Source organism: Rhinopithecus bieti, unplaced genomic scaffold (assembly GCF_001698545.2).
Source record: "Rhinopithecus bieti isolate Rb0 unplaced genomic scaffold, ASM169854v2 scaffold_14215, whole genome shotgun sequence".
NCBI lineage: Eukaryota > Metazoa > Chordata > Mammalia > Primates > Cercopithecidae > Rhinopithecus > Rhinopithecus bieti.
The window spans coordinates 2,182,276-2,196,097 of record NW_016808057.1 but is presented as its reverse complement, the minus strand read 5'-3'; the positions used below and the strand labels follow the sequence as shown (position 1 = coordinate 2,196,097).

The 13,822-nt window shown below is 40.6% G+C and overlaps 1 protein-coding gene across 5 annotated transcripts in view; it reads right to left on the bottom strand.

The window, feature by feature from the left end:
* ZNF608 (zinc finger protein 608) overlaps positions 1–13,409 on the bottom strand; it is a 114,735-nt gene extending 101,326 nt beyond the window's left edge. For 2 of the 5 annotated variants that reach the window (XM_017885366.1, XM_017885368.1), the window contains exons 1-2: positions 10,783–11,383; positions 8,675–9,762 (exon numbers count right to left, since the gene is read on the bottom strand). In XM_017885366.1, coding sequence (XP_017740855.1) covers positions 8,675–9,580 — 906 coding nt within the window. In that variant the 5' untranslated portion in view covers positions 9,581–9,762; positions 10,783–11,383. Of the gene's footprint in view, positions 1–8,674; positions 9,763–10,782; positions 11,384–13,116 lie in introns of those variants that run through there. The other 3 variants (XM_017885367.1, XM_017885369.1, XM_017885370.1) reach the window with 3 other exon arrangements.
* Positions 13,410–13,822: the final 413 nt, after the last annotated feature.

Genomic DNA, 13,822 nt, shown 5'->3' with positions numbered 1-13,822 from the left:
CAGGGCCCTCCATCTGCTCCCGTAGCGAAAACAATAAACGGACCTGCTGAAGTGCGAATGATAAGATAGAAAACCTGCACACTGATAAACTGGAGGATGCAAAAGTCAAAGGGAGAGAAGGCTTCTTTATTTTAAGGATGGGGGAAGGGAAGAGCAAAAGAAAGCAGATTGTGGAGGATAATACAGCAATGGAGTAATGTTTGGAAACAGCTGCTCGCTTTCTACTTCAGTGTCTGGCATCTGCTGCGGCATCATGGGAAAGGCTGTTGAAAGATTTGGGCAAGGAATGTAAATGGAGACAATTGACCAAATGGAGTTGGATGCGGAGAGGCTCAGTTGCTCTGTTTTAACATCATGTTGCTCCCTTTTGGGAGCAGAAACAAACAATATTACTTAACTCAAATTACACCTTCAGAGAAGTTTCAAGATTTGGGAATACGAATCGCTTTTCAATTACTGAAGATGTCAAACGATATAAGGGGATAAAATCTAGTTGCAGCCTCCACTTCTCAAAGTGTTGAGCTCATCTTCCATGCATCTTCACAGAAGCTAAATGGAAGTAGCTTCCTCTGTGTTTTAATTATTTTGAAAAAAAAAAGATGTTTAATCACCACTGCTTACTTCTTAACTGGCTCAAGGGATAGTTTCTATTTGTTGTGCCTATTTTCCCCTTCGCTGCAAAGATTCAGCTCTAATTTCATTTCCATCACAAAAGAACTGGCAAATAACTAAAGCACGGGAACACATAACTAAAGTGCTGCTGTGCTAGTCATAAGCCTATAATAAAGCACAGATTTGATAGTATTATCCATGTACTGTGGTGAACCACACACAAATAAACAGTTCTCCATGAAGAATGAAAACCCAAGGCTTCAACCCTTCCAGTTCAAACATTTTTGTTGTTTTTAACATGAGCCATCCATAAAATCAGTCAAGGAAGTGACAGCAAATCCAGAAGTAATCTGGTCTGGCTATGCACACTCTGGAAAAAAAGTTAGAAGATGCTTTCCAACTCACCCTGGTGATGTTTGAGGTGAAGAATGGATAAAACTGTAAAATCTAGGCACAAAAACAAAAGGTACTTTTATGCCAGCTGAATTCAAGCACATGATGAGTGTAGTTTAAAAAAATTTTTTTTAAAAAAGTACATTTCCTCCAGCGTGGAGAAAATTTTCTAACCTAACTAGGAACAACTTAGACACAACCTTTGAACCTTCAGTGACTAATGCGAAGGACAAAAAGGTGTACCGAAAACGGCCAGAGGGCCAGATGTGCTTTCCTAAGAAACTAAACCAGGAGTTTTCTTTAATCAAAAGGACAAACAGTGACTTCCAGGAGTTTATGAAAGTGTGACCAATTGGAACTTTGTCGTCTGTTGCTAATTGAGGCATATAAAAGAGTCCACTTCTTAAAACATACTACAAACACTTTTTTAAAAATTCTCTGCCACATGACAGAAACCAGAATCGAGTTGACTGGTAGAAGATCAGTGCAACCAAAGACCAAGCTATTATTTCAAACTGTCAGGGGAAGGCAGTAAAATTGCTACCAGGTCTCCTTAAGTTACCCTTCAATAAAAAGAAGCCATCAGGGAAATAAGAGGAAAAGAAAACACATCAAAACCTTAAAAGTCCCTTTAAGTAAAATTATTCGTCTGTGGCACCATGCCATCTGCTCTCTGGTTAACATAATAAGCCAATTCCACAACCTAAATATCTGCTTTCTGAAATCATTATGTACAACACAAAATATAATCAATGTACTTTTACTTGCTTTTTAAACTGTAAAAGCTACATTCATGTGGCATTATTGGAATATGCCTAAATGTCCCTGTAGACACATTTTTCTTAAGGTGCTAGCTGACAATGAGGATTCCCTGGAGGCAGAAAGCTCAGTGGTTGGGCTGGAATAGTCACAGTGAATAATAATCAAACTAGGTCAGGGGGTAGAGATGAGAAAGAAGAGAAAGTGGCTTTGAAAAACCCACAGAAGTATTTGTTCATCATTTCAAACCTATTTGTTCTAACCGAAACACCCTTTCCTTTGTGTTCTCTATTACAATTATATATATTATATAAAAAGGTATATATTATACCTTTACGTTTTCATTTAGTTTCACTGGGGGGAAAAGCCTTCTGAATACCAGATGGGATCCCTGTGGTTCAAGGCCTACTGACCTAGCAAAATGTAAGTATTTGCTTTGTGATCATTTCAGTTCTTAAGGCAAAACCCATCATCTTTTCTACTACATTCCCAAAGGTATTTCTAAGCAAAATTTAGCAAATATGCAAAATTCAGCTTTAGGAGCAAAGTGCCAAGTCTCACCCTCTTGCATATCCTTTGAGCTCTCAAAATAACATTACAAACAGCCCAACTGCTGGTCAATCAACTATGAATAGTTTAACAACCTTTCATTCAGTTGCAAAGGCTTTGTTCCCATTGCCAAAACCTTGAGCTTAAATTAAAAAGAACTTAAGACAGGGAGCAAGTAGTCACTAGTGAAAGTGCAGTTGGGAGAAAGAATTAGACACAGAGGGAGAGGTCCATATACTCTGCAGCAGAGTTGAACGTAAAACCAACAGTGAACAGTTTTTAGAGAATAAAGCTCATACTAACTAAATACTCCCAATCCAACATCTATATATGCAGTTACAACTTTTATATACACACACCTATGAAATACCAGTTACAGGGCACCAATATCATACACATATTACTTACTCTCTAATGACAACCTAAGTCATCACTGAGGCAAGGAGCTCGCCTGTTCTCCAACCCTTTAATCTTCAATGACTACATTAAGAGAGGAGAGTATTATGATCATTTATCAACAAGAATCCTAGTGAAGAAGGGTTATTTTCCCTAAGATGTTACTAACAAGGAGAGCCCAGTATTTCCTTAGTTCTGACTTCCATATGACACAGGAATGTAATACAAGTAATTTAGGAATAAACTATTTTGTATTCAAGCAAAACCCTTGATGTTCAGATTGCTGGCAAGTTCAGAGTGCTGGCAATCAAAACTATGTTGCACTGCAGAAGTTACTATGAAAAACTTCCAGTGCTTAACATTAGAGAATAGAATAACATGATCCTGCCACCTCTTCTACACCTCTAGAGTGTGTTCAACATGGCAATTATCTTCGTTCAAGAAGAGAGAGTTTAAACTGCACTGAAACTCAATTATACTCATGACTTTTGAAAACATACACTCCAAAAGTCAGATTTCATCACATTCAAATCATTGCACAAAATCTTATGAAACAGATTTTATGCCCCTCCCACAAGACATCTTCAAGCATAAAAATGACTTATTTTCAGCTCTGTACCCACTTTTTCACTTTATTAAAGTAGAGGGATGGCTGAGCAATGCTGAAAGACAAAGAAGGATCTCAGCTGATAAAAACAATTCAATGTGCAGCTCCCCCACACGTCATTACCCAGGCAGCCTAGAACTGCCACCACGTTAAAAAACAAGATCACACACTTGTTAACAAAAAACACATTACTTTGCTACTTTTAAGAATGCAAAGAACTAGGAGTAGTAGATTTATGATTTAAGTGCTTGTGGCTAAAATAGCTTTCCAATTATCAAGGGCCTCTTAGGAAGAGCAAGAATGCATTATGTGTTAATGACCACAACCAGGGGTCCCTTTCTCGACTCTTTTGTCAGAACCCAAGCAGATCCTCCCCGCAGCTTCACCATTAACATGTCTGTTTCCTGTCAGGCCACTCAGAGATAATGTCATTTATCTCAGGGAGGCACAAGCCCAGTCATTAGCTTCAATAGAAGACCTCAAACAAAGGCCGGATAATGTTTTACCCAGGGCTCTAACTAAACCCAGAACCAAGATTCTTAGTGTCTAAAAGTCAAGGACTCAAAAGTTATCCTTCCTTAAAAGGATATTTTCCTCATTATCAACAATCCTAGATTACAGCTCTGAACAAGAGCAAGGTCTATGTATCCTAAACACCAGTCCACAGCAATATCACACACAATTAGATTAACTGATAAACGCTGACCAGAGTTGGCGTGAGCGCCTTTTCCCCTCCTTGCCTCCAGGGGGAAAATTGACAGAATAATTCAGGTACCGACTAAATAGTCAGATCTTTGGGAAAGCTGACCGCTCATTGTGATTGCCTGCAGGAACTGTATAACCATTATAAAGTGTTCAATGGCTGGGCTTCTGGAAATCTTTTAAATAAAAGTGGAACTGGTTAAAATAAATGTAGGAACATGTGTTTTCACAGTGTTGCTCATATTACTGCAATTTCAAGTTTCTATGAAGTACCAGGTGAACTTTTTTAAATTAAAAAAAATACACGCGCGCACACAGACACTGTCAAAATTGGAGCAAATCTCAGCCATTCAATCCCTCTTTTTCATGCTGAAAACCAAGAACAGATGGCACTTTCCATGTTGTTTGAATCTGGTTATTGAGCACCTCTGCGGTTAGGGAGATTTCTGCTTAGCACTTTCGGCATACATTTCATTTACTAACTATAAAATGCTGCTTAGGAAAAATAAGTCTTTATAACAGTCTAATTAAAACCATCTTGCAGCCAAGCAATTTCACTTGAAGAGCATTCTTAACCTCATGACATTTGGACTATCAATCCCTCCCCCCACCGTTTTTTACAGACCATTTGCAAACTTATTAAAAGTTGCAAAACATTATTTATCTCCTATAGGACAATCTTGATCAGTTATGCATATTCCTTCTCTCTCCAGCAAAGCAAAAGGATTTCACACACCAAAGTCAGAATTCAGTGATGGGTCTGATCACAAAAATACCTAAGTTCCAAGCATTCTTGGGGAAAGGGCAGCCCCTCCCTACCTCAAAAAGCCCTGTCACCCTGTGAGGAGAGCTATAGAAAAGTAAGGAGCTAGATCAATGCTGATTGGAAGCCACCCTTAGTTACCAACGTTTTTAACAGCTAAAATCCCTTATGTAGCTTTCAAAACAGTTAGCTGTCCAACAACAATGGACTCTGTTCTTTAATTAAAGCAAGTGACCTTTCTGCTCTTTTATTTCACAGTAGATACACTAAACTCTAGGCAGAATTCATATGAGACACTATATTTAAAAAAAAAAAAAAAAAGCATAACGTCCACAAAACTCATTAATCAAAATATGTTCTTAAACTGCTCACACTCACTTAGAAAATGTGCCAGAATTCCCTAGTGAAGTATAAAAAGGCCTCTACAAAAGAATAAAATAAAATGAATGATATCCTTTATGGACAGGTCCATTTGTAGACACCACCTTTATGACCAGGGCCATCTTAATGAAAGCAATATGATATTACAGAAATAATTATCTTCCCTGAATAGGTATTGAGACACAACTATATGACCTCCTGTGCCTTTCACTTCTGTTTAAGTATCAGCCACTTTTAGGATTTTGAGTTTTGTATATATTTTGAATTTTCTAGAAATCAAATAAATCCATCAACTTTATGTATAAACTGTTTATTTATAAAGCCCAGCTGAATGCCTCCCTATCTGGGAAGTCAAAACTGTGAGATGGCTAGGAGGATGCATAAAGAAGAGCTTCAATACAAGGTTATTTTGCTTCACAAGAAAGGAGGGGAAGGTGGAGAGGCAGGTTTTAACAACCAAAGTCAACCCGTCAAATCTACTTATTCAGACATGTCACTGGTGGCTTAACCACAAAATGGGCTACAGAAATATAGCTCAAACATCTTAGAATTATGGCATGTTTTGATTTTGTTCACGTATGAAGGGAGTGGCGACTTTTACAACATACTTGTGGTTTCCACATAAAGGAGTAGAACACTCATTGATTTAATTAGGTTTCATAAGGTCCAATTTATCATGTTTTACATGACTTTGTGTAGTGAAGAAACAGAATAAACAGACCAAAAATAGACATTTAAGCATGCTGTAAAAATTAACCGGTGACAGCAAGTCTTATGAATCTCCTGTGAACCTTCCAACCAGAAAAAGAATATATATATATGCACACACACATACACTCCCCTTTGGTTTTCACACGTGGCCCCTCACAAGCCTCATCTGATTGCTGAAAATTAATAATCTTCACTCTGCAGGCACTTACTCTTCACAAACCCAGATAATCAAGCAAGGCTGAAGGAAATTAAAACGTTATATAAAATGTCAAAAAAAACCTCAGTGTTGAAATATTTTTTCAGGTGAAGCTTCTTGTCCTACTAAATCTTTACTTCCTGAATAGGTATTCTCACATCAGTAGGAAGCATTTTCTAAATGGATGCCTAATTTGATGCAACCACTAGTTAATGGAATTAGAGTTACTTTCCTGTGTGGCATTCATACAAGGGAGTGCCATTTCTGTGTGCCAAGGATGAAAGCATTCTTAAGAGAAGTCGTTCTCAGGATGAGGTGGGGGTGGGGAGAAAAGCCTTAAGGAATAATGTTTGAGATCCTGAGCCAACGCCCAACTTGACAGAGAATGACCAACACTACAGGATCCAAGCCCTTGGATCCAAGCCTCTGAGGGGCCCCTGTGCCAATTCCAGTGGCTAAGATTGGTGGCACGGCTTCCTCTGGTACAGGACCAAAAGTGAATCTAAATTGCAATGTGCTTTCTTCCGCCCGCACCCCAGATCCATCATGACTTGCTTGCTCTTCATTTATGTAATTCATATTTATCACATTTATACTGCTGTAACTGAAGGTGAGTTGCATGTATATGAATAATTTAATTCTTCCATTCTTCACCCAGTTTCCTCTGTGACTGGAAAGTGAAAAGAACACAAAAACTGGAGAAACGACACCACGCTCTAATCTCAGTTGCCATGACAGCAGCCTTTGAGATACTGAAATGTTCCGATTGCCAGCTAAACAAAATTGTTGAATGTGAACATTTGGCTGGAAGATTAAAAGGCTAAGGGGAATGCAAAAGGGCAGTACCTCCCACATTCCAAGCAGCCAGTGAATCCAATCAAATGGCTCTGACTCCTTAACCACAGCCATTGTGAGCACTGGATTAGGGCAATTCATCTAGATAGTTAAAGCAGATTAGAACTGCAATTTGAAGACTATTGGCAACAAAAGTAAATGCCCTACTGTACTAAGTAATAAGAAGATTTCAGAACGTCTTTTAGCAGAAATAATGTGAAACTACACATTTAAACATAAGAATCAAAACCTGGAATTTTAAAAAACTCATTTATATTCATCAATGTATCTTACCAAGAGGGTATGAATTTATAAGTGTTCAGAGGCTTTTTGCAAATTTGGCATTATCTACACCTTAATGTGCCTCTATCAACTTTTAAAAATCAAAACTTTACTCCTATACTCTAACTTAAATCCTGAACACAAAAACAAGAATATAAAAGTTTAAGAAGCAGTGAACCATTTCACGCAGAAATAATTCTCCAAAGATATATTATCACCACGTACAATCCCAATCACCAACTATAGCAAAAAAAAAAAAAAAAAAAAAAAATCAAAATTATTTAATAAGCATGTTCCCAAACAACCATGCCACAACCCACATGACAGAAATCTTGCTTCTGCAAGGCACAACCTGTAGAATTAATATGAAGACTAATTTCATAGAAATATCACACACACACACCCCTAACTCCTTCCAAACTTGCCTAGTGGACAGAACACCTTCTGTTCCCAAACATTAGTCAATGTGGTCTATGACTAAGCAGCAAAACATGGGGTGGGTGTCAGGGCGGGCAGTTCTTCCAAGGCAGTGTCTAACTATAGACTTGTACAAAGATGGGAGGAAGGGTCCAAATGGTCTAAATCAACCATCCACACCGTTCAAATGCAGCACATAATTCTATACTCCAATTCACTCAACCGTCTGCATCCCCTTTGGCTACGTTTTCACATTTCACGAGCATCAGTCCAGCAAGTCTGCTTTATTCTTCTTAGCTGCTGTGCAGCTCCCCAGTCAAGCTAGGTATCCAAGTGATAACACTCTTAAATCTCTAGCTAAGAACTGGAACTGGGTAAGGGAACAAGAGTAGAGTGCTAACAAACACCACAACCATGGAGTTTTTCTGCAGTTATGAAACCAACGACCCAACACATCAAGCTTGGGGTTTAATTCAGGACCAATAACAAGAACTCATTCAAGGATATCCTTTCACAGTACTACTTTGTAGACAGTAAGAAAAAAAAAAAAAAGAGGGGGGTATGAGGGTAGAATGTAAATTAGAATCCTCGACATTCCTCTCCAGGGAGGGAACTTGAACCTTGCACCTAAGGACACATTACCAGCAATACTAGGATGAATAAAATAAAATAGAAACCTGTTCCCCTTAAGGAAGAAACCAGGACAAGAGTCAAGAGGGTGCATGAGCAGGTTTTCTATTAAAAGTCAGCAACCTGCTGACTAGTGAGGAACCGATCTACAGGGCAAAAGGTATTTAGAACACTCAGGCCCTCCCACCTGGGAACCCAAACACTAGCATCACTAGCAGCAGCAGCAGCAGCAGCAGCAAGGACAGCAGAAGCAAGAGCCAAACACTGCACCCAAGTAGGCTCCCCCATATCGAATTTTAATATAAAGGATGCATATCATAGTAATCTCACAAAGAACCACAAAGCATAAAGAAGTGTAAGGCACACAGAGGCACACCCCCACACACCCACACAAATGCACACAGAGAAGAGTAGGACATCTAGGAAGGCGACTTTATCCTACCTTCTCAGTTTTCAGTTTCTTGATTCGCCTGTGGCTCTCCTCCTCCTCCTCTTCCTTCTTTACCAACATAGAGTTTCCCATGAGCCCTGAATCCGGGGCACTTTTGCTAACTTCCCCTGCAGCGGCGACGCTGCCACTCCCAGTGCCCCCGCAGTGGAAGGGGCTCGCGCCACCTCCATTGCTCTTGGCCCCAAAGCCATAGAGGTGCCCCCCGGAAGGGGCCTGGCTGCCACTGCCATTCTGGTGGCCCTGAAGCAGGTCGTGCTTGTCCTTCCTGGATTTCCCCGCATCCTTATCCCGCTTGGCGCCTCGGCTGCTCTGGCTTTTACCTGGCTTCTCCTCTTTGCTTTTCCCACAGGAGCCTGCCCCCGCGGTGGCGGCAGAGGTGCTGGTGCTGGTACTATTGCTGTTTGGGTTGCCGCTGCCGCTGCTGCTCACACTTTGACCCAGCGCTGAATTCATGCCAGTTGCCTCTCCAGGGCGCCCTTGGACTTCCTGCCTCTTGCCAGTGCTGCTGATCTCGGGAATCCCATACAAGGCAGCAGAAGGCAGAGATTTATTAGCATCCTTAGAAGTTTTACTCCTTTTCACTTTTGATTTGCTGGTCTCTTTGTGTGAATTCCCCTGGGGAGCAGAGGCCTGAACAGAAGCAAATTTTAGGCCATCAGCTAAGGCTGCGGTAGCACCAGCCCCACTGGAGGCCGGACCTCCACAATCCTTGGAGTTGCTGCTACTAGTGGTGTTGGTGGAATTATTCATCTCAAATTTCTGTCTGTCCTTCTCCAAATCAGCGTCCAAATCAATTATTAAATTTCCAACCCCGATTTCCCAATCATCGCCACTGTCATAAGTATCAACTGTATTTGGATCCACACCTTTTCCTGCAGTAGAAATGTTCACTGACATCCTGAAGATGAGCTCTCTAGAATAAAAATCCGATGAACTTTCCTTTGGAGATGAGGGGACATTCGTTTATCTCCGCTGGGCTTTCTCTCAAAGAAAAAAAAATCTTCTAATCTTCCTCTTCTTTTTCCTGCCTCACGAATGTGTCCAGGGATTTTACACCCTCAGTCCAGGTCCACCTTTTCCTGTGAAGGGGGGAAAAGTCGAATATTTCTTGTCTGGGTGTTACCAGAATAAAAAACGATTAGTATTGGGGAATCAGTAAAGGGGACAGGGAAGGATGGAGAGTAAGGTGGCTCATGTATTGTCTCCACAGTCCAATATCAGGTTTAAAGGAAAATAACCAAACCCAAAAAATAAACCTATGACAGTAAGCATCTTACGGTAGCTAAAAAGAAAATCCCTTTATCAACAACACAAGGATAATCACCTTTTTAAAAGCATTAAATTATCTTAAGGATCTGATTCAAGTCCAGAAAGGTTTTTGTGTTCTCTTTTAAACTTTAGGATTTCTGTCTGGCACATGTGATATCTCAACCCCAGAAACACAGCCTGAACACTCAGACAAGAAGGAAGAACACAGCTTTAAACATCCTAAACATGTCCTAGATCTTGCAATTTAGAAGACCAGACCCTGGAAGTTCTGAGGCTAGTTTTCAGAATAGAATGTTGCTAAAATTTCCTTATTTCTAATTTTAGGTTTCAGTACTTCTTTTACAAATTGTCTGGGCGATCTGGTTTTGTTCCTAGTAAGGAACAGAAAAAAAAACCAATAACTGCCCCCAATACACACACATACCTCCCTCCTATCCTCTTTTCCCCAACAGATTATACGATTTTTTTTTTAAATATACATGTCTTTTAAGAGCATTTCTCTCTAGAAAAGACAGTGTTATATAAAAAGTTAAAGATCTGCCTTTTGAGAAAAAAAAATACATTTAAACAATTCTACCGTATTCCTAGGTCACAGAATTGCTCACTCTGTTAAATATGGTGCTACTGACTGTACGGAAAACTGATTAAGACATACACTTTAAGTGATCTGCGCCAAGGTGGCCTCAATGACCGCAAATGAGTGTGTGTTTGACAAAGAGCAGTTAAAACGGTTTTTAAAGGGATCAGCCCCTTTTTAACAGTTGATTGTCAAGAAAAAAATAAATAAATATACATACACACACACATACACACACACAGACATTGCTTACCTTTTAATCCTTTATCATTTTTTTTAATTAGGCCAGCAAATCAAAATGCCTTTCCCACTCCACTCGGCAAACAAGCCTGTGCCTCATTTTACTTAAACACCAAATGATCAAGAAGGAAGAAACCAAATAACACATCTCAGCCAGAATAATCACTCGATAACATTATTCCACCTCCCCACCCCCCTTTTGGCAAACGAATCAGTCCTTTTCTCCTTAAAAAAATGTGTCACTGTACAGCTGGAAAATAATGTTTCACATTCACAACAGAAGCACCAAAGGTTTTTTTTTCCTCTTAACAAGCATCGAGAATAATAGTTTTTTAAAAAACAGAGAGTTTAGAGAAAAAAGTTTTCCCAACTTCTCATTCCGCCTTCAGTTCCAGACTTCAGAGTCACCGTGATCAGTAATGATCCCATGTAGCAAACCTACAGGCGTCCGCTAGTAACGAGACAGAATGTGCTAACATCGGGATAAATTAGTGAAAGGGAAGAAAGAATAAGAAGAAAGGACTGAAAATCTGGGCTGGATTCCGCCTGTTAGTCGGGAAGTGGCATTTTTCCACCCGTCCTGACAGATTTGATTTCTTGAACTAACTTAAGAGAAAAGGAGGGGGGGAGGAGAGGGAGGAGGGGGAGGAGGAGGAGGAGGAGGAAGAAAGGGTGGGATGAGAAACTGGGCAAGAGGAGAAAAAGAAAGGTGTGGAGGAGGAGGGAGCAGATGATTCAGTGAGCTGATAAACCAGTTATAACAGCATTCGCTTCGGGCGGGGGGCGGTGGGGTGGGGAAAATAACGGCGTTTAAAATGGGCTCAGTCTTCGAAACCTAAAGGATGTGATGTTTTCCTGTCTTACGTTGTTTTAAGAAAAAGGAACTGAGTTCCTAGTACAGTTCCCGAGAGGAGTGGAATCCTCTGTCGCTCAGGTCAATCAGTCATGTGGTAATTCGATAATTAGAGTCAAAAAAAGGTTTTTGGTTTGTTTTCTTTTTTTTAAGGCGACCTTTTGAGGGAGTTTTTCCCTCTGATACTCGCAGCAAACGGTGTGTCTCCCTTTTATTTATTTTTTCTCTCCTCCTCCTCCCTTCACCCACCCCCTCCTGTGTTTAGTCAGATGGCCCCGGAGCTTGGCTTAGTATTTTTAATTAGCTGGCGTTTGGAAGCTAAAAGCAGTAATGAATTGTTGATGGATTGGAAGTGGAGAGTCGCTTTGCTGGAAATGTCGGGGCTGGGAGAGGGGGATGGGCGAGTTAGTAACAACCAACCATCTAAAAGGAGCGATTTTGTTACAGTGCAAGCCTTTCACATCACGTGAGGATCAAGGGCTCAATTGGTTGTCGTGAGAACAAAAATGGTGACAAGCGTATCAAGAAAATACTGATCTGGTCTTTAAAAAAAAGCTGTAGGTCTCTCCCCTCCCCTGCACACACTCCCCAACCTCCTCCCCCCGCCCCCCCGCAGTGGGCGAAGCTACAAGTTATGAATGTGAAACATTTCTCGGAGATCTAGGATCTCCGAAGTTCGGAAGGAGTGAAATGTAATGAGCACAAGAGCAAAGCAGATGTTTTAAAGAAACACTTTATAAACCTTTCAACTTATCTCCAATTTATCAGCTTTCCCAAGGGGCCAGGGACAGGGACGCCTTGGGGAGGGAGAAGGGTACCTCCGAGCTACTTGGATTTTAGGGACCCCCATTTCATGTATTAAACAAAGAAAAACCTTTTGCTTGCTCACCAGCCTGGTCCTGTAATAAACACACCATTGTTACTATTTGTGGGTTTGTTTGGGTTGGGTTGGGCTTTTATTTTTTCTCTTAACGGTATTTTTGTTGCTTGCTTTTTCAAGGAGATGGCGAATGGTAATTATAACCATGACACGTAATGAGTGACTATTCCCTTGTTTAATATTAAATTATCGGGTACTGGGAGCTGACAGGAGAGAGAAATCGGCTTGTTCTGCCCTTGCCCCCATTTTCCTGGATCGGTTTGGGAGAGGGGTCTGCCCACCTAGGACAGAAGAGGGAGGAAGTAAGGTGAGCTAGAGAATTGACACTGCAGAGCAGGATATGTAACTGTGTCACTTTTATTCTCCTTTGGGTTAGAGCCCAAAAGCTAATTTACTCTAAGTTACCCCGAGTGCCCAGTCAAGCTTAATTTGTGTGAAGTTACAAATGCTTCACCCTCCACTGAATAAAATTCACCCTTCTTGGGTTGTTGTTCTAAATGCAAAAGCCAAACCCTGTAACTAGTTCCTCATTTCTATGCATAAAACTCGCACATTCCCCTGCATGAAGTCCCCGCTAAGTGCTATATAGAGACACACCACGCAACCGTACTTACGGTCTGTATTGGATCGAGTTGACCTTTTCCTTCTAACTGCATTGAATGTGTTTGGTTGCAGCCGCTTTATTTTGGAAATTATAATCTCTTCAACAAATTTATTATTAAAGAAGATGGACCATCAAATGTCACAGACCGTCCTGTGTATGTTTTATAAAAGCAAAAATTAAAATTTAAGAAAAGCAAAACAAAAATCCCCCTGGTGCACACACACAACAAGCTTGTTCTGCAACACTGAAATCAGGACTGAAACACAACACACACACAGGGGGAGTGGAGCAAAAGAAGCTCTCAGCCTCTATACCTGAAAGGGACTTTTCTTTGTTCCCAGTGCCCTTTCGCATCGGGCCAATCAGAGAGCAGCTTTTATGAAACTGGGCTCTCTCATTGGCTAGCTGCTTTCTCTTGGCTACTGTAGGGGGTTGAGATATACACACGTATAAAACACACACTGAGAGCGGGTGGGGGTGCTGTGGGGGGTGGTTGTGGAGACAAAGCGTTTTATTTTCCAACCAGATTGGGGTTGAGGAACCTCCCGCAGTAAGAAGGGAAAAAAAATGGTGCGCCCGTTTCAATTACTACATCATTCACATAAAACACTTCTTTATTAAAACAAATCTCAAACAGGCTGTGAGGAGAGGATGTCGGTAAATACAAGTTTGATTGTGTTATCTTGGGGGAAATAATGTATGTGATCGCTCGGTGG